General features: G+C 36.9%; 1 protein-coding gene across 1 annotated transcript in view; it reads left to right on the top strand.

Annotated features, from left to right (window-relative positions):
• The first annotated feature begins 217 nt into the window (after nucleotides 1-217).
• Nucleotides 218-21,158, top strand: part of LOC117399229 (V-type proton ATPase subunit C 1-A-like) — a 37,407-nt gene continuing 16,466 nt past the window's right edge. Inside the window, exons 1-4 of the mRNA XM_033998279.3 lie at nucleotides 218-420; nucleotides 10,906-11,078; nucleotides 11,686-11,753; nucleotides 20,297-20,382. Of these exons, the coding sequence (XP_033854170.1) occupies nucleotides 10,950-11,078; nucleotides 11,686-11,753; nucleotides 20,297-20,382 (283 nt within the window). The 5' untranslated portion in view covers nucleotides 218-420; nucleotides 10,906-10,949. The remainder of the gene's footprint in view (nucleotides 421-10,905; nucleotides 11,079-11,685; nucleotides 11,754-20,296; nucleotides 20,383-21,158) is intronic.

The following is a 21,158-nucleotide window of genomic DNA, read 5'->3' as shown; positions in this document are numbered from 1 at the left end:
AGCGCCCACCTGTCTGCATTGCACGCATGATTAACTGAGTCTCAAATTTCAACCGCGACTCAAAAAACAAGCCCAATCCCGCTTATTATAAGCGGATTTGGTAACAGTGATCGTGGGGTAAGCCAATGTGTGTCGCATACGAGTTGCTATCCCTCCTCCAATCCGGGCGGTGTCGCTAGAGAAATGTCAGGTGACAGCCTCTTTTTCTCATCCCCCATCCCCCATTCCCTGTGTCTGTGCGCAGTCGATTGTGCGCAGGACTGCTGCTTCTCAGCTGCTCAGCTGACTCTGACTGTGGTGCTGTGTGGATAAACCTCCGGAATGAAAATCTGATAGAGAAATACTATGAGTTTTGAATTGTAACAATTATCGCTTCTTATCACCGTGTGTAACAGCTTCGTGTTTACATTCATTTTATAGGTAAGTGGATTATTCTATCGTTATAGTTGTGACTGAGTTTTACGTCTACGTTTCTGTAAACAGCACATCGAAATGTTATTGATGTAGGAAGGGGCAGGTGAAAGGTCTGGTGTTTTTAAATGGTTGTAAAATGTACGGAACGTGATAAAATAAATGCCACCCTTGAGCTGTGAGTTTAGTCTGGTTAATTTAAAACAATTTAGAAAAGTCAGCCCGAGAAGATCATGGCATTTTTTTCAGAGGCCATATATCAAACCAGATTAGGGGTTAAATAGTCTTTGCTAGTTTGTTTTATTCCAAATTTGAAACAAATGCGATTGCACCCGATGCCGCAATGTTTCTAATTGTTACAGTAATGTTAGTGTTAGACGAGATATGCTTTCCGTTTTTTATACAAATGAAATATTGTTTTCCTTTTAATATTAATAAACGAATGGATTAAAATAGCAGTTTAGTGAAGAGGAAAAACACAGTTGCCTGTCGTTATGATTTTGGGGAAGTGAAAGATGGAACTGTTGCAAAAATTGAATTCCTCTGTGACACCAAGTCAGCAACAATATTCGAAAGAAGAAAGCAAATTATGGTCATGGCCTTGTTCTTACTGTAAATCGTTTTACAGTGCTCGTTGTACATCGGCCCTTCACTGTACTAGTCAAATAATTCCAAATGTATGTGTAATTCCAAATTATGCATTCTGGTTAATACTTTCTTGAAGAACTGCCAGTTTGAAGCACTAATAATAATGAATACTATCAGGAATTACACATTTTTGGAATGTTTTTATCCAAATTTGTTTTAAAGAATGGGGAAGCACACATTTCTTAATTAAATTATCCAAGAGAACAGGTGTAATGTCCCTGATGTCCTTCTAAAGAGAGGGAGAAATATGACATTGAATGCCTAAGTTTAAAATAATTAATTAATTAATAAATTAATCACCCATCAGCCCCTAACACCATACTTGGGTATTGGTGCAGTAGGATGAATTCTCACAATGCCACTATGGAGATCACACAAGCAAGTATTGACCAGGTCCAGCACCTGCAGCCATACTAGAGGTGTGCTGAGCGAATATTTAAATAATCAAACACAAATCTGATTATTGATTTTGATTAATCGAGTAATCTGTTAATTTAGATTAATTTCATTTATTTATTTATTTTATTTAATGCAGAAAAAACATAAGTAAAACAGAAGACACCCCCACTATATACTATTCTGTTCTGTAATTTTATCTCTCCAGTGATGGTTTGGTTGTCTTCCTGTGTTGATGGTCGCTATCTAAATAGCAAGTGGCAACTCACTCAGTCAAAAGCACATGACAACAAATTACATCTGAGTTATTTTAATCAGAAAATGCTTTCTCACAAAACTGAGATGGTTAGCTTGTAATATGCAGACATAACTACAGTAAAATACTTTTCACTTAAAATGCACGTAAAAAGACTATATTGTAGACTATTTTGAGCAGTACAAAAATACTTAACCTTTTCATAAGTCATTAACTTGTAATATGCAAAAATAACTCGAACAAATACTATTCACTTAAAATTAACACAAGTCTGTACTTTAGGTCTATTTTAGCATTGCAAAAATACGCGACCAGTTCTTAAGGGAGACAAGTAAAGTCATAAGTTTTCTGACAACACCTGTTTCTTGAAAGAACTGTGCTTACTATTCACTGAGGCAGTTTAATTGTGATGTGGGCATCACTGCTGTCACATGAACACGTTTCAGCATAAACAAACCTAAGTTGTAACACAAATTAGTTTACACACACATTATGCCAGCGCTGCAATAGAAGCTAACCATCTCCTCAACCCTAGCATATCTGCTAACTGTTTTTCTTTTCTTTTTTTAAACTACACCTATCCTCATGTCAAAAAATATAGTACTACTGCTATTTATGGAATCTTTTTTTAAGACAAAAAAAGCCCCAAAAAAACTACATAATAAAACCTTAATCAGGCCTCGAATAAAACCATGGACTTAATTTACATAAAGGTCAGCAGAGTGGCACTGATAATCAGGTACTAGTTGTTATTCTCAGACTAATTAACATTTTAAGTGTCATTCTTCTGATTATTAAAACTTACTTTTAATTAAAGTGTAAATGGCTTCAAATGACATTTTAATATCTTAACTTCTGTGATATTTGCAGTCATTTAGTTCTGAGCTTTGTTGTCCATAACTGAGTCTTAACACATTTTGTAGCTGAATTTAACAACATGTGACTGGAATGTCACTTTCTGATCAGAAAAGGACATGTGGAGGGCTCCCGAGTGGTGCATCCAGTAAAGGTGCTCCACGTGGAGTGCAGAATGCGCTCTATAGTCTGGACGTCGCGAGTTCGAGTCCAGGCTGTTGCACAGCAGACCGTGGACGGGAGCTCCCAGAGGGCAGCGCACAATTGGCCGAGCGTCGCCCGGGGGGAGGGAGGGTTAGGTAGGTCAGGGTGTCCTCGGCTCACTGCCCACCAGCGACCCCTGTAGTCTGCCGGGCGCCTGCGGGCTTGCCTGTAAGCTGCCTGAGAGCTGCGTTGTCCTCCAACACTGTAGCTCTGAGGTGACTGCATGGTGAGTCCGCAGTGTGAAAAAAAGCGGTCGGCTGATGGCACATGCTTCGGAGGACAGTGTGTGTTCGTCTTCGGCCTCCCGAGTCAGCACAGGGGTGGTAGCGGTGAGCTGAGCTTAAAATATAATTGGCCATTCTAAATTGGGAGGAAATAATACAAATAATTGACAACGATTAAATTTATAAGAAAAAAAAAAAAAGAAAAGGACACGTGATGCTGTGTCTTTTGAAGTTGCTCCAGTGGCCAAACCTCATGAAATCGTTTGGAATCAGGAAGTAAAAGAAACGGAATACAGCACTGGTCACGTGTGAGATAAGATAGAAGTCAAATGAGCTCACAGATAGCTGAAGAGAATTGTATTGAACAATTACCAAAACTCAGCTGTGGAGCAACAGAATGACTGGAAAACAGTTAAAATATATAAGGTACAGTACATAAGATGTTAATGAAGCACTTTATTTTTGAAAGACATTTTTTTGATTTTTTTATTGTTAATATTTTTTTGAGCTTTTGAAAATGTATAAAAAAGTAAAATTAACTGTCCGCACACCCTATCATAAGACACTAACGCAACCCAGAACTGCATGCTGGGGTAACACTGTTAGTTTTTTTTTTTTTTTTTTCCTCCTTGCATTTGGAGAAAAGACAAGGGGGTTTACAAAATCCCAATAATATACAAACAAACAAATTAGTAATAGCGTTTAGTACTCCATAAACTAAAAACAGTGCTGTAGAGGATTACAAATTCAGCAATGCTATGGCTGATAGTGTTTTATAAATAAATAAAAAAAGACACTGTGTTCTGTGCACTTGTTGCAATAAAAACAAGTTTATAACACACAACCCTAGTAAAAGTTTAATATTAGACTAATACTTGGTGTTAACACTTACAGGATAATGTACAGGTAGTGGACAAAAAAATGGAAACACCTGGGTAAATGAGGGACACCAAGTATATTGAAAGCAAGGGCTTTCACACAGGTGTGGCTCATGTGTTAATAACAATTAACATGTTAATAGCAAATAACATCCCAGTATACTTAGGGTCATGTGTAAAAATGCTGGACCTGCCTGGTTGCCTATAATTTGGCTAGCATGGCTGCAAGAGGAGACCTCAGTGACTTTGAAAGAGGGGTGATTGTTCGGGTGCATTTGGCAGGAGCTTCAGTGACCAAGACAGCTCAACTTGCTGATTGTTTCATGAGCAATGGTATCTAAGGTGATGTCGGCATGGAACTCCGAGGGAAAGACATCATCAGCAAAGGGCAACAGTGGGCGGAAGCGCATACTCCAGGATTGTGATATCCGTGCATTAATTTGAAGTGCAAGGCAAAACAGGCGAGCAACTGCAGATCAATTGACTGCAAATTTCAGCCTGGGGCGTGAGCAGCCAGTTTCATCAAAAACGGTCCGCCGAGAACTCCACAGAGCGGGATACCATAGTGGCCCAACGCCCTATAAGTGACTTTACATTGGTGTTTCCATTTTTTTGTCCACTACCTGTAGCTTCTAATGGTCTTTTCTATTCAGGAATTTAAAATGACAAGAGTGTAGCCTACTGTGCTTTATTCAATAACATTGTACGAGCGAAATGTGTAGTTTTATTTTCAGGTTTCTAAATTAGAAGACTATATTCCCAGCGATATGCTAAAATAAACACGCAATTCCTGTTGCCATCAAAATGAAAAATAATGTATGTGCCCAAAACAGCATCGATTATATTATGTCGACTTATAAATATTCCTTCCCAAGACTCTTCCTTGCTTGACTCTGTTCAGAAACACGGTCGGGAGCTTCTTTCTAGGCGTTGAAGTAAAGCAGTGGTGCAAGCGCTGCAGATACATTGCCACGTGCATCCGCCATATTGGAATGCATGTATTAATGTGCAGAGTACTTGAGTGCCAAAAAGTCAATATATTAAAATAATCACGAGTGCCGGAGTAACTCGATTAATTATCCCAGCACTAAACCATACTAAGGTGGGTCTGATCTGGCTAAGACTTGGTTGTGCTCCAAGGAAAGCTAAAGCATGTAAGTGGTGGGGAGGGTGTTCAGCTCAACTGATACCCAGCACTGCATTTTTTTTTTTTTCCAAAATGTTTTATTTAACAGGGACAAATGTACAATTTTTAACATTCATGACAATTCACAAGATGTATTGTACCCAGACTTAGCTATAAGCTAATTTACATTGGAAGTCCCTGGGCTCGTGAGAAACCAAAAAAAGATATAGTGTACAACCAACACATACAAACAGCACATTACAATAAGTACAACAAGATTAATAGATTTGTTCATGTAAACCAAAATCCCATATACTATATTATAATTATAAATATAGCAGCTACCAAATACCAATACTGTTGTCAACATAATAAATAGAACTACAATTAATTCCCTTAATAAATACCCACCCAACCCTTATAATATATTAAAATTGTTGTCTTAGATATTAAAACTAATAGTTTTCATTACGACGCATAATATATTACAAAGCTAAAAACATTACCATTGTATTAAAAATACATAGCTATAGTTCATGATCACAGACTTGTCTTTGTTTTAACTAAGTCTTTAATTTAGTTGTGAAACTGTTATAGTACCTTTTATATCATCCATTTAGGGTCACTGTTTGGATACAGCACCCTGTTGACTTTTCTGTTAAAACCCATAGCCTGCATTTTACGGGTGTGATTTTCAGGTCTAGCTTGAACATGATTTGAAATCTGTTTTTTTAGGGATTCCCTGTCCCCTTTTACACGGGTTGGGGAATTGAATACTTGATGAATATTTTGGGGAAAGTAGCTAATTTGTCCAAACCCTAGGTTAAGCTCTGAACTAAAAGGAAGTGTGCCTCCCACCTGAGCCACCAACACCAGTGCTTCCTGCAACACCTGATGAACCTATCCTTGGAAGTGACTTCCAAAATACTCACCAGGTCCAGCCATTTACAACATATAGCCACCAAGTGGCACTGGTCCAATTAATACATTTATATAAATAGAAAACACAAAATATTTGAAGAAGAATCTGTTGTCAGCTGTGCAGAACGAAGTCCATAGAGAATAATGTGCAAAGTCTTAAAAAAACACTGTGGTCTGAGAAAAAAAAAAAACTCTTACTTATTTAGTCTACATTTTCTTAAGAACTTATTTTCAGCCTACGGGCTACCAAATTAAGCCACTATTTACAAGTGTCTGGCTGGAGTGATAACTGCAGTAGTAGCCATTTAGTCCGGTCTCCTACATTTTTTTTTTTTTTAAGTCAGATATAATTTTTAATCCATGCTGCTGTGATCTACTCTAACACATGGGACTGGTGAATGAGAGTTAAATATTTACTCTGAAAGAGGCACTCTGTTCAACAGAGAGAACACTGGTGGACTGGTAAGAGGAAAAGGTAGTACTCGACCTAATACAATCGTTATATTGCAACTTTAACCTCTCATGGTATACTTTATCATATTCAGGCCCCATACCAATTTCAATTTATGCTGGGATTTGAATTATGAATCCTTCACTGATGTTTTTCTGGTGCTTGGATAATGAGTGTTGCCTCTATTAAAGGTTACAGCACCAAAAAAAGTACTCTGGATGATTTTTAATAAAAAAGCCAAAATCCATTTAAATGGATCAGGGTCTGTCTGAGGAGGAAATGTTTAAACAAACTTTTATTTCAAAATGTCTTGATAATTTGATAAATTACTGTCATTTATGTAACAATGTATTTTTATTTACATGACAATGTATATTTGCGATCACAAGAAAGATGCAAGTCGGATGTTTCAATGGGAAGTCATTATAATTGTACTAGTTTCTTTTTTTAGTAGTTCAGTTCAGTGTGACATGTTCAAACATACATTATACCAAAGAGGGTTACGTCACAAGCCTTATTCAGTAACGGTGATAGACATCAATATGTTTTGGAATCCAACCAGATGTGTACGTTGCATGTGTTTGATTTCTGTGAAAAAAGTGGTTGGGAAGCTGTTAGGGGGTGAGCTGACATTGCTCAAGAGAGAAGAGGGAAGATAATGCAAATATGAAAAATAAGAATTTTTAAATCTCACCATCTCGTGTCCCTTGCAGACCTTCCGTGCGGTTTTAGCCATTCAAGGGGCTGTATTTTCCCCTGTGGGCAAACTGCCCACTCCATAGGAAATTAATTAGATGGGCAGTTTGCCCACAGTTTGCACAAAGGGAAAATCGGGCCCAAGATTTTACTATGAGCTTAACCATACACACCTGATGGGGTTACCCATTCGAGTTGGCTAAGTGAGCTCTTTAGTAAATACCTGGAATGTGTCAAACAGCTCTGTGCAAGGGAAATATATTTCTTTCACTGGTATCTGTTGAAGTAATATCATATACACAGGTTTACTCATCATCTTTATTTCTGAGTGTAGAAAAAAATGCGTGGGTGAATGGTGGCCTACATTCATGAAGAGAAGAGCAGATTGCAGCCACTCTGTTTTAAGGCAGTTCTGTTCCACGGAAACTTGGAAGCCAAAAGGGTTGGGTACTGCTTGGTCAGGCTATACATGACATATTATATTGGTTACTGTAGCAAGCAAGCAAGCCAGTGGTGTTTTGATTGAAAGAGAGATTGGTATGTTATCTGAACTGTTTAAAAAAAAAAAAAAAAAAAAAAGTATTTTAAAATGGTCCATTAACCATTAGAGAAACCATTCCTCTTGCATTATAACTCTGGGGTTACTGTTTTTTTGTTGATAAAAAGGCTGACTTCTACTTTAATGCATTACTTGCATCTATTAATTCACTCTATTTCATTAGGGTGGTCAAACAAAATGTTATATTTCAACAAATAGATTATTACTGTACATTTCATTTTTAACTAACTTAAACATATCTGAACTCAGAATTCTCCCAAAATGTGTGTTAATCATGTAAAAATGTGTTTTAACACACCATATTCAGCTACTACTGCCTGTTGGCCATCTTGGATTTGAGTTTTGCCCTGTACTGACTTTGAGCCTACATAATTATAAATAAATATATATATATATATATTTTTTTTTTATATATATATATTAGCTCAAAGAGCCAGCTGCCCAACGTTTCGATATGTTGTACATATCTTTCTCAAGGGAGCCTGTGTTTGAATCAAAACATTGGAGGTATTTATAGGTTTTTGACGGCATGACAACTACTTGTTATTGTTTACATTCAAATCCATGATTTATTCTTACATGATGTAATGGTGTTCTGTATATTGTGACATCATTTTTACTTCTATCTTTGAATCTGTATTAATTCTAATTAACACTACTTTATATAAACTTATATTTTTATATCATGCAATGCTGGCTCTGAGGATCAGTCTAGATTTGGCCTCCCCAGCGCATCAGCATGCACAACTTATATTATTATATATTCATATATTTATTGAAGTTAATTAGTTCATTCTTTTCTATTGAGTCCCGCTGGCATAATCGTGTTCAGTCTATTTATCCATTTACTTTCTTATTCTTTCTTATTCTTCTATATGTCGCATTGTCTAATTTGAGCTGTTCTAATACTACAAACTTTACATCATTTATGTCATGTCCCTGACTGGTGAAGTGCTGTACTATTGGTTCATTCATTTTTTTATTTCTAATTAATGAAAGGTGGTTCTGAATTCTTTTATATAAAGTAGTTCCAGTCTCTCCAACATATTTGATTTCATCACATTTTTCTCAGGCTATTCCATAAACAACATTGCTATTTTTACAGTAGGTATTAGTTTTTATAGTTTATATATATAATGTTTACAAAAAGATCAACATTTTATCAATTTTATATATCTATATCTATATCTATATCTATATATATATATATATATATATATATATATATATATAATATATATATATATGCTAGATGGTGGTCTTAACTTGAAAGATCACAAGTTTTAAGTGTACAAGCAAGCCTCCCAAAAACACACCTCTCGCTGTGGGCAGACTGTCAAGAACAGCATGGCACGGGCACAGCAGTTATGCCAGTCCTTACTGCAGATATATGCATATGTGTCACTTTTAAAGGCATGGGTTTTGTTTACATATATCAAAACACAGTTATTAACGTCTTGTTTAAAACGTGATATATTCGTCTATTAAGAAAATAGTATTATCCCTGTCTTGCAATCATTTTACAATATATTTATGTTAAAAAGCCCCGGTGTCCGAGGCAGCACTATGTGAGGCTCACTCCACCCTCCGGCTACATCAGCAGGGCATGAAGTTAAGGTCATGAAGGGCAAGGCAATGTTGCCTTCGTTTGGACGTGAACATTCAGGGGCACCAAGGCAAAACATAAATCCGACCAAAGGGCACCAAGGCGGTTTCATACTCATAAAACAGAAAAGAAATAGAGCATATTATGCTGATGAAATTGTAATTCAGGTAAACACAAATCAATGATTCACACTCTAATTGTTACAAAAAATAAATACAGGTCACTTTTCCATTGTAAGAATAAAATGGTATAAAAATCAAATTTAAATAACAAACTTTCATAATGAAAAAATACAACAGGTACTTTGCTAAACTCAGCTACACACCACTAACTAACACATAGATTAGACTAGGCTTAGATACAGCCTTAGTGATAAGCGATGTCAGTGAAGGGAAAGTTAAAGTTACGACTTGAATAAGTCTTATGTCTGCTTGGTGCACTCTGCAAAAAAATTGCGGCCATCACTTATGCTGTCGTAACAGTTATGCCTGCTTGGTGTACTCCAGCCCTGTACATTGGCATGCAAAAATCAGTGATGCTGCCAGTGAACACGTGTGATTGAAAGTTTTGAAAGCTTGGTCATATTGAGCTCAGTTTAACGGCGTCCCTCCCTCTGTTTACCCATCACTAACCAATGATACAGTACGTCTTTCTCGTGGCTTTCGTGCTGGGAGGTGCGCAGTAAAAAGAATGGCAACAATAATACATTAGATAACGACTCATTTTCTTGCATGACGAGATTAGACATAATTAAATTGAATTGTGACAGAACGGGCCAGCTGATGCGGAGAAAGTTTGTGAAAGGGTTATAGATCAGATGTGCTGATGCTGACGGACACCGGCGGCAATGACGGGCAGGCATACAGGCAGCTTTTGCTGTAAGTTTAAAATTCGGAAGGCATTGCGGCAAGCAGCTTGGGCACTACGGCAATTGCCGCCGATGCCGTCGGTTATTTCGTGCCCTGCATCAGTGCTATAAAATGACGTGTTTGCCAATTTCCCAAGTGTGAATCATATTTCCGCCTACAAAACTAAAAACCCAAGCATGGCTGGCTTTTGGTTTAAATGACGATGCATTATAGACCCCTTGAACAGCAAATAGTGTAAATCTTACCTCTGCTCTGATTGGTTTAGGTTTTGAAATATCAGAGTAAAGGAAGGAAATGTGATATTTTCACCTTTTTATATGTCCAAATTACTAGGGCTTAAAAGGGTAATAAAACAAAAACGTAAAAGTATGAGTATTGAGATTGTTATTTATGTTTACCGGAGTATTTATACTTCTAAAAAATGCAGAAACATTGAGCTTCACGGATTAGTATTTAATTATGTGATGAGTTGAAAACTGCAAAGTTTGTGAGCAGCACAGCAGAACTCTCCATAGGAGCATAACTCTGACCCCTGATTTGCCCACCCTAATGTCAGATATTCATTTGATTGCTTAGTCTGACCAGGTTTGCCTAAGGCTGTGGTCAGGTAGTTTCCATTCAGAATAGCTCAGGTTTGCAGACTTGTCCTCAGCTCCTTAGCTAAGATAGGAAGTAATGCACAGGGATGGGGGTTGATCTGCTTTTTATTATAGATGTATTCATTCCTCTTACTGACAAACTATACATTGTTACTGGAACACCGTGCATACCCTCACCCCCTAATGAGGCTTGTTTTCTCTTGCAGTATACCTTTGCTTCTTAAACAAACATATTCATCGGTCAGCAACAATGACTGAGTTCTGGTTGATTTCTGCCCCTGGAGAGAAGACCTGCCAGCAGACATGGGACAAACTGATGGCCTCCACAAGGAACAACAACCTTTCCACCAACAATAAATTTAACATCCCTGATCTTAAGGTGAAGAGTGCAAGCTTTTATTTAATTGCTTCTCAGAAAAGGTCACATGAGACAGAAGTTCAGGCTGCCTGACGCATAGTTCCTGATGTCTTTGAGTAATTTAGTATGCATAACAAACCACAAAGGTGTACCTTAATCAATGGGGTAGAATGAATGAATAAATCACACTGGTATCATCAGTATTGTTACTGTAACTTTTAGTGGTGACTTAACCTTTTACTGCCTGAGCCCAGATAGAAAGAACACGAACATATTATGCCTTACAGCAAAACATAACTTTTTAATATTCGTTCTTTTATTACAGAATGCTGATAGGAATACATTAATGGTTGCATTACGGCATTAATAAATGGAACATACAGACAACTTGGTATAAAAAAAGAACAAACTTTTATATTTATAGAAGTAGGAAAATAAACAAAACTGCTGTAGACCTGTATTTGATTAGTTGTTCTAGGGTAGCCTTTCTGTGAAGTTACTATACTTTGTGCTGGAAGAGTGGTTTTGCTAATATACCAACGTGGATTGTATAGTTCTTATCCCAGGAGACATTTATATATTGTAAGTTCATACAATATAGCATTGCTTCTGTTTTATATTTGTATAGGTGGGAACTTTAGATGTCTTGGTGGGGCTATCGGATGAGCTGGCCAAGCTGGACTCTTTTGTGGAGAGGTAAGAACGCAGCATACCACTGTTACTCTGTCTGAAGAGCATTTATTTTATATACTCTCTGCAGGGTTCATATTTAGTGTCGACCGTGCAGCAATATATTTTCTTTGCGTAAGCCTTCCTGGGGTTATTTCCACTGGAAATTAAAGACTTATTTTAAAATAGTGTCTTTTTACAAAACAATGCAAAAAAAAAAAAAAAATGGTGGATCCTCCTGAACTTACTTTTTCACTACCGTTTTTGCCTTTTAAAGTTTTATCTTTGAATTCTAAATATGTTGCCTTCTCTGTTAAAATGTTTTGTGTCCTCCTCTTTTCAGATAGTGATCTGGATTTTCCTTAATGGCTATAGAATGATCTTTCATTTCTAATACCTCAGCATTATGGCTGCTACTTCTTATAATAATAATAAAAATAAATAATAATAATAATAATAATAATAAATAAATACCTTGTGCAGCCATGCAGTTACAAAGTCAAAACAAATGCTAGTTAAGTTAATGCATCGGTAGGTAACCTTTGCTGCAAAAACGGAGGCTTGTAACATAACTGAACAAAACCACCAGTATGCTGCTTTGTAAGTCTGTTTGAAGCAGTAATTGCAGCTTGATATGAAACTGCTATTTGGTTTGCTCCATTTCATCAAGGAAGGAAGAGAGGATTTGAGATGGCGATATTCATTCACAGATGGCCAAACCAGTATCATTACCTAGAGTGTTTATTCACATTTGTATTCTTTACACAAGTTCAAGTGAAAGATGAATCAGGGCTCCAGGCAAACTTTTTGCTTTAGGAGCCAATTGCTCTCAAGCCAAAAAAATTGGTTGCCAAATCCAATTGTTTGGTGCCACTTTAGATGCAAGTTGTTTGCTACCATATTCAGCTACTTAAATACAACAATTTATGACACTGAAGTGACACTAAAACAGTAACTTAGTTAGTACTCACTTATTTATTGCTGCATTCTGCAGAGTGGTTAATCTATACAGCAGATGACTGCAATGAAAACAGAATTTTTGTATTTCAGCACATTGTCATATATTTTAGATATTTTCAAAACAATTCCTTTTCATTAGCGGTGAATGGCAGGTTTTCTACTGCAGTCAAGTCAGCTGTATTAAATTGCATTATTAATTCCCTTAATGTTATTGTTTCTTAGCAGTTACTTATATAGCACATTGCTCTGGCTAACAGTAACAGGGAAGGAGTACACTTCTTAATTACAGTTGTCAGAATTGCACATACTCTTTTTATTTATATATATATATATATATATATATGCTCTGAGCCCACTCTTAAACTCGGGCGAGATGTTTAAGGAGGACAGAGATGTTTTAAACTCCTGTAAGTGCAGATCATCACCGGTCCTCCACCACATTTCACAGTGGGTGCGAGACACTGTGGCTTGTAGGCCTCTCCAGGTCTCCGTCTAACCATTAGACGACCAGGTGTTGGGCAAAGCTGAAAATTTGACTCATCTGGGGGTGCTTCAGCAAGGCTGGAATCGGGCAGATTTGTCTTTGTGAAGGGCGCATGAATCAAGCCAAGAACAAGGTTGTCCTGGAAGAAAACTTGCTTCCTTTTGCTCTGACAATGTTCCCCAACTCTGAGGATTGGTTTTTCCAGCAGGACAATGCTCCATGCCACACAGCCAGGTCAATCAAGGTGTGGATGGAGGACCACCAGATCAAGACCCTGTCATGGCCAGCCCAATCTCCAGACCTGAACCCCTTTGAAAACCTCTGGAATGTGATCAAGAGGAAGATGGATGGTCACAAGCCATCAAACAAAGCCGAGCTGCTTGAATTTTTGTGCAAAGAGTGGCATAAAGTCACCCAACATCAATGTGAAAGACTGGTGGAGAGCATGCCAAGACGCATGAAAGCTGTGCTTGAAAATCAGGGTTATTCCACCAAATATTGATTTCTGAACTCTTCCTAAGTTAAAACATTAGTATTGTGTTGTTTAAAAATGAATATGAACTTATTTTCTTTGCATTATTCAAGGTCTGACAACACTGCATCTTTTTATGTTATTTTGACCAGTTGTCATTTTCTGCAAATAAATGCTCTAAATGACAATATTTTTATTTGGAATTTGGAAGAAATGTTGTCAGTAATTTATAGAATAAAACAAAAATGTTCATTTTACCCAAACACATACCTATAAATAGTAAAACCAGAGAAACTGATAATTTTGCAGTGGTCTCTTAATTTTTTCCAGAGCTGTATATAGATGTATATAGATGTATATGTCGGGGAAAGGCAGTTTAAGATAAGAATCTGTGCAATAGTCAGTGTGCCCGCAAACAGCCAAGTAAGATCAATTTATACCCGTGCCCAATTTACATTGAGGACCACTGCTCTAGAACATGTACAGTGGCAGCAGGGTCACTTCAGAACAAAGATACAAATCCTGAAATGCAAAAACAACAGCGTGATCATAAGAATTAAAAATAATCTCACCCATCATATGTAAAAATAAGCAGCTGTATTACTTATTTCAGTCTTCTAGAATAAATAACTAGTTTGTATACAGCCAAGTCAGTTCAAGGTCCTGGCTGCCTACAGTATTATTTAATTGAAGCGTATTTTATGGCTGCCTACATTTTGCAGTCTAAGGTCAAAAGCAGTAATTAAAGACATTGAGATGTAAGAAACCTTTAAGACAGTGTTTTGTCTGGGACACTAACAGTGGCACTTGGAAATCTCTTGTTTCCACAAAAGCAAAAGTGGTTTAATATTGTATATTGCCACTATTAACACAAACTTTAAGAATGTTATTTCCAATAGCACATGACATGACCAAGTCATATGCTGTGGTGATAAATGGACATTAGGAGTGAACAGCTTAAATAATTCCATATATTGAACTAAAAAAAAACTTTAGAATAGATGCTTCTGAATGTTTAAAGTGTCCCTCTGCTTTTTTGCTGTTTTTATGTTTTGTTTCACTGAAATGCACATTTCTGAGTTACTCATTGTGTCTGTAGTGAGTTGTTCTGGTAGACTGGCTCCATGTCTTGCTGGTCTGAGTTTTCAGACATCAATCAATATTCTAAAAAAACACATTTAAAAAAAAAAAAAAAAAAAAAAAAAATAGACCGTACATTGACTAGATTTCCCTATAAGGCCCGGGGGAACATTGTGTACCTTTTCATTTTTAGGCAACCTAGATCTCAGTATTCTGTCAAGCCAATGGATTTTGATGTGAGGAATTTAACATAGTGGTGGAGATATTTTATCCACAGGCTAAAGTTAGCAATTTACACTTTGACATCAATAGTTTGTTTTTTTTAACTTCCATAATATTTAGACTGATGACCATATGTTATTTGAAAGTTAAGAGCTATTTTTAACAGAAGGATAGTTTTATGCTTATAAATCATGTATACACAACGTCTTTTATTTGCTCTTGTTCAGAGTTTTGGTAGGATGTGAAATGCCCTTTATGTTAACACATGTAACAAGAAGTAGATTGTCCTATTTATATCAGCCAGATATTTTCTTGGGTAGAAGTTGTGGAGCCTGTTTGATCTGTTTGGCATATTACTGTAGGTGCCCACTTTGATTTACAATGACATCAGAACAAATTATTATTATTATTTATTTCTTAGCAGATGCCCTTATCCAGGGTGACTTACAGTTGTTACAAAATATCACAGCACAAAGTATCACATTACAAAATATCACATTGTAAAGTATCACATTACAGAATATCACATTACAGGTAAGAGCAGTTGTAAAGCACAATAAAATCAGCAGCAAAAGATCAAATTCAAATAAGAGCAAATAATAGAGAATACAGTAAATAATTACATGTAAGAGATGGTTCGACTAAGAGCAGTTAACTTATTTTAAAACAATTTGCTTATACAAGTAAAGTCCAGTATGAGCATGTAGCAGGGTTGGGGTCAATTCCGAATAGAATTGGAATTTTGTTGGTAAATTCCAATTCAATTCAAGAATTTGAATTTGAATTAAAAAAATCTTCAGGATACAGAATTGGAATTTGAATTGGAATGAAAGGAAATATAATTTAATTCCATGAAATTCCACTCATTTTAAAAAGGTTGAATGCCACATTTATTTTATACATCACTATAAACAATACTGATTGCAACAGCATTAATATATACTTTCAAATACTGTAACTTAAACATGGCTCAAATCTTTCAAAACTTAGTTTTTTGCATTTTTGTAATGAGATGTTTAACACTAGAACGGTAGTCATTTTGACGGTTTTAACTTTTAAAATTTAAATTACTCTGCATGTGTTAAAGATCCGCGGTTGTCTGTTTTTGACTTTTCCTAAATACATGTATTAAATATATTGACAGTGTTTGAGTCAGAATCGCAAAAATATAAAAGTTATGAGCACTTCTACCTAGGACCGCCAAAAGTAGTCATTTTGACAGCTTGTTACAATACATGCTTTTATTGTTAGTATAACCTACAATATGCTATTTTTTATATGTATACAAGCCAGTTTGTTATCTGTACCTCTGCTAAGTTTACAGCAGTATGTATTTGAATAGAATATTGCTCTTGACGTCTAGATATGTGTTATCCAAGTCTCTATTGTAATCGTATCAGTTCCTTGCCGTCTGGCTGTCTATGTGAGCATATATAATCTGCTGTTTTATAATATTACTATTAAAAGAATTTTTCGAGAAATATTTTATTTTTGCGTTTTGATTTGAGAGCAACTACAGATAGATTTGCCTTCAGTAATCAGGAATTTGGAGCGACTTTGTAAACAGCATTGCCTGTTTCAAGCTAAACATAAAACATTACATGGACAAGCAGCTGTTTCCAACAAAAGCACAGTGTTGCTGGACAAACAAACCTGTCAAGTTTGGGATCAAGTTTTGGCTGGCAGCGGACCCTACCCCTACCCCTACCTGTGCAAAGATGAAATTCGCCCAGCTGGTCAGAGACTGGGTGACAATGTGTTAGGCTGACGTAACCGTGCTTAGGAAAAGAGATGAATGTTACAGTCCGGGGGGGGGGGGGGGGGAATAAAAAAACAGCCTGGTTGCAATAGTAAACAAAGAAGAGCGTTTCCACCATCTGCGCAAAACTTAGTACTCGGTGAAAGCAATCACCAGTGTCCAGTTGCTGTATTTTACAATGTACTGGACATGGCAGCTATCAATTCCTTTGTTTTGTACAATGAATGCACCGGGGAAAATATCAGTAGGAGAGATCTCTTGTGATGCTAGCCATGGAGCTTTGGTAGAAACATTTTGATCAGAAAACTGCAAAGCGGCAGGGAAACGCAGCTCATCCTGGATACAGTGCGCAGCCATCAAGTGACACACCCAACAGAAAACAATGCCAGGTAACTAAATGCAGTAAAAATAAAACTTCTGAATATCTGTGCCCAGTGTGAAAGAGCAGTATGTGGTAAATGCACACAAGTTGATAAGCGTTACATCTGTGTGGATTGTGCGAATATGGGGGATGCTTTGAAGTATGTTTCCCTGAATGCGCATTCACGTTACACAATGGGAACCGAGTTATTTTCTTTTTTGTTGTTTTTTTTTATAAATAATTATTTTGATTTTGTAATTGTGTATGTAGACCTACATATAACCAGTTTACAGCTGATTCCACAATATTTTCTTTTGAAATGTTTTATTTTATTATAGTTTTTCATTTTTTGAAGTCGTGCTGTGCAGTAGGCTAATGTGAAAAAAGCCTTTTATGTTATTTATGTAAATAAGGACTTTGTTTTTACAATTTTGAATGTACATATAACCAGTTTACAGCTGTTTACAAAATATCATCTTTTGAAATGTTTATTATGATTTTTCATTTTTTTATGTCATGCATTATATGCGGTAATTTCGAAAATAAAGCCTTTTATGTTTATTTTTTCATTTAAATATGATGTTTCTGCTATGCAAATGTTAGATATGATGTTCATAAATAAAACTTGAGTTGTCTGATAGTTTGTGTTTCATTTTCATATCGAAGCTGTTTAAAATGTACCCGTCTGTGTAAAACCACCCGGTTTTTCTAGTGTTAAGAGCACAGCAGCCTTAATTATTTGTTTTTCTTTATTCATCCATTATTCAATCCTTTAGTTTTTCAATCCTATGTTGTTACATGCCACTCATTTTTAAAACTTTTAAAAATGCTGGAGGCTGTGTGGTCCAGTGGTTAAAGAAAAGGGCTTGTAACCAGGAGGTCCGCGGTTCAAATCCCACCTCAGCCACTGACTCATTGTGTGACCCTGAGCAAGTCACTTAACCTCCTTGTGCTCCGTCTTTTGGGTGAGACGTATTTGTAAGTGACTCTGCAGCTGATGCATAGTTCACACACCTTAGTCTCTGTAAGTCGACTTGGATAAAGGCGTCTGCTAAATAAACAAATAAAAAAAAATATATATATATATATATATATATATATATATATAGCTCTGGAAAAAATTAAGAGACCACTGCAAAATTATCAGTTTCTCTGGTTTTACTATTTATAGGTATGTGTTTGGGTAAAATGAACATTTTTGTTTTATTCTATAAACTACTGACAACATTTCTCCCAAATTCCAAATAAAAATATTGTCATTTAGAGCATTTATTTGCAGAAAAGGACAACTGGTCAAAATAACAAAAAAGATGCAGTGTTGTCAGACCTCGAATAATGCAAAGAAAGTAAGTTCATATTCATTTTTAAACAACACAATACTAATGTTTTAACTTAGGAAGAGTTCAGAAATCAATATTTGGTGGAGTAACCCTGATTTTCAAGCACAGCTTTCATGCGTCTTGGCATGCTCTCCACCAGTCTTTCACATTGATGTTGGGTGACTTTATGCCACTCCTGGCGCAAAAATTCAAGCAGCTTGGCTTTGTTTGATGGCTTGTGACCATCCATCTTCCTCTTGATCACATTCCAGAGGTTTTCAATGGGGTTCAGGTCTGGAGATTGGGCTGGCCATGACAGGGTCTTGATCTGGTGGTCCTCCATCCACACCTTGATTGACCTGGCTGTGTGGCATGGCGTATTGTCCTGCTGGAAAAACCAATCCTCAGAGTTGGGGAACATTGTCAGAGCAGAAGGAAGCAAGTTTTCTTCCAGGACAACCTTGTACTTGGCTTGATTCATGCCAAATCTGCCCGATTCCAGCCTTGCTGAAGCACCCCCAGATCATCACCGATCCTCCACCACATTTCACAGTGGGTGCGAGGCACTGTGGCTTGTAGGCCTCTCCAGGTCTCCGTCTAACCATTAGACGACCAGGTGTTGGGCAAAGCTGAAAATTTGACTCATCTGGGGGTGCTTCAGCAAGGCTGGAATCGGGCAGATTTGTCTTTGTGAAGGACTTATGAATCAAGCCAAGTACAAGGTTGTCCTGGAAGAAAACTTGCTTCCTTCTGGAAGCTATAATAAGATCTAAAATGGAAAATTACCTATATGGTAACAATATTCTGGGAGACAGTCCGCATGGTTTTAGGAAAGGGAGATTGTGTCTAACTAACTTGCTTGACTTTTTTGAGGATGCAACATTGACAATGGATAATTGCAAAGCATACGACATGGTTTATTTAGATTTCCAGAAAGCTTTTGACAAAGTCCAGCATAAAAGGTTAATTCTCAAACTGAACGCAGTAGGGATTCAATGAAATGCATGCACATGGATTAGGGAGTGGTTAACATGTAGAAAACAGAAAGTACTGATTAGAGTAGAAACCTCAAAATGGAGCGAGGTAACCAGCGGTGTACCACAGGGATCAGTATTAGGTCCTCTGCTCTTCCTAATTTACATTAATGACTTAGATTCTATATTGATTATTTATATTCTGGTTCTACTTGTTAAATTTGCAGACGACACAAAAATAGGAGGAGTGGCAAACACTGTTGCAGCAGCAAAGGTCATTCAAAATGATCTAGACAGCATTCAGAACTGGGCAGACACATGGCAAATGAAATTTAATAGAGAAAAGTGTGAAGTATTGCATGCAGGCAATAAAAACGTGCATTATAAATATCATATGGGAGATACTGAAATTGAAGAAGGGAACTATGAAAAAGACCTAGGAGTTTATGTTGACTCAGAAATGTCTTCATCTAGACAATGTGGGGAAGCTATAAAAAAGGCCAACAAGATGCTCGGATATATTGTGAGAAGTGTTGAATTTAAATCAATGGAAGTAATGTTAAAACTTTACAATGCATTAGTAAGACCTCACCTAGAATATTGTGTTCAGTTCTGGTCACCTCGTTACAAAAAGGATATTGCTGCTCTAGAAAGAGTGCAAAGAAGAGCAACCAGAATTATCCCGGGTTTAAAAGGCATGTCGTATGCAGACAGGCTAAAAGAATTGAATCTATTCAGTCTTGAACAAAGAAGACTACGTGGCGATCTTAGCCTCTACCCAGGTTGGCTAGCTGTTAATGAGCCCCTGTCCATAATTGTGTAGTCCTACTTTCCCGAGTTGGCCCTAATACAGGGAGTTATCAGTAGTGGTGAGCGAATAGATATGGAGTTGGACTGAGCACTTTTCAACATACTGAGCTGTCCTGTTTCTCTTTTCAGTGTAGTGAAGAAGGTGTCTCAGTATATGGCTGATGTGCTGGAGGACACCAAGGACAAAGTACAAGAGAACCTGCTGGCGAATGGAGGTAAGGAAATTCCTGGCAATCAAGCATATGGTGAAAGAATGGAGACCACACTCCTATTCTGTTCATGAAGCCTCCAGTGGAGGTGGGTTAAAAAAATGTATCAAGGTCTTGAGTAAGTAAAATTGCACTGTTTTTTGTGAAAGGAAAATAAATTGGTAAATAACGGTAACTGTTAGAAAACAAGTTCTGTTTTTAGTTTTTATACATTAGGGGCTGTATTCTGATCAAAGCGCAAATGCGAGTGCTTGCCCCTGATTCTGTGGCGCAAAAATGGAGTAGAGACCCCACTGCGCTGAAATGGTATTCTGAAGACATGTCCTGCGCCGTTATATAGCGCCTGCCCCATCGCCACATGTAAAAAAAATCAGAGGGTCGTGGGTTCAATCCCAGGTGGGCGACACTGCTGCACCCTTGAGCAAGGTAGTTTACCTAGATTGCTCCAGTAAAAACCCATCTGTATTAATGGGTAATGGTATGTAAAAATAATGTGTTTAAAAATAATGTAATTGTATGTAAAAAATAATGTGATATCTTGTAAAAATTGTAAGTCGCCCTGGATAAGGGAGTCTGCTAAGAAATAAATAATTAATAATATTAGCTTAACTAGTTTGAAACATTATAACGAATTAGAAAATGGATCAGATTTCCTTTAACCTGATTGGTCAATACGAGGGCTTAAATCTCTGATAAAGACCACGAATGTTATCTTTCAAACTGTTTCATCACTGTTCCAAATTTATCTGCCTGAAAATAAGTAAATACGGTATACGTATATT

This window comes from Acipenser ruthenus, chromosome 4 (assembly GCF_902713425.1).
Source record: "Acipenser ruthenus chromosome 4, fAciRut3.2 maternal haplotype, whole genome shotgun sequence".
Taxonomy (NCBI): Eukaryota; Metazoa; Chordata; class Actinopteri; order Acipenseriformes; family Acipenseridae; genus Acipenser; species Acipenser ruthenus.
Note: the sequence above shows the minus strand (reverse complement) of the source record. Positions and strands in the feature narration are given on the sequence as shown.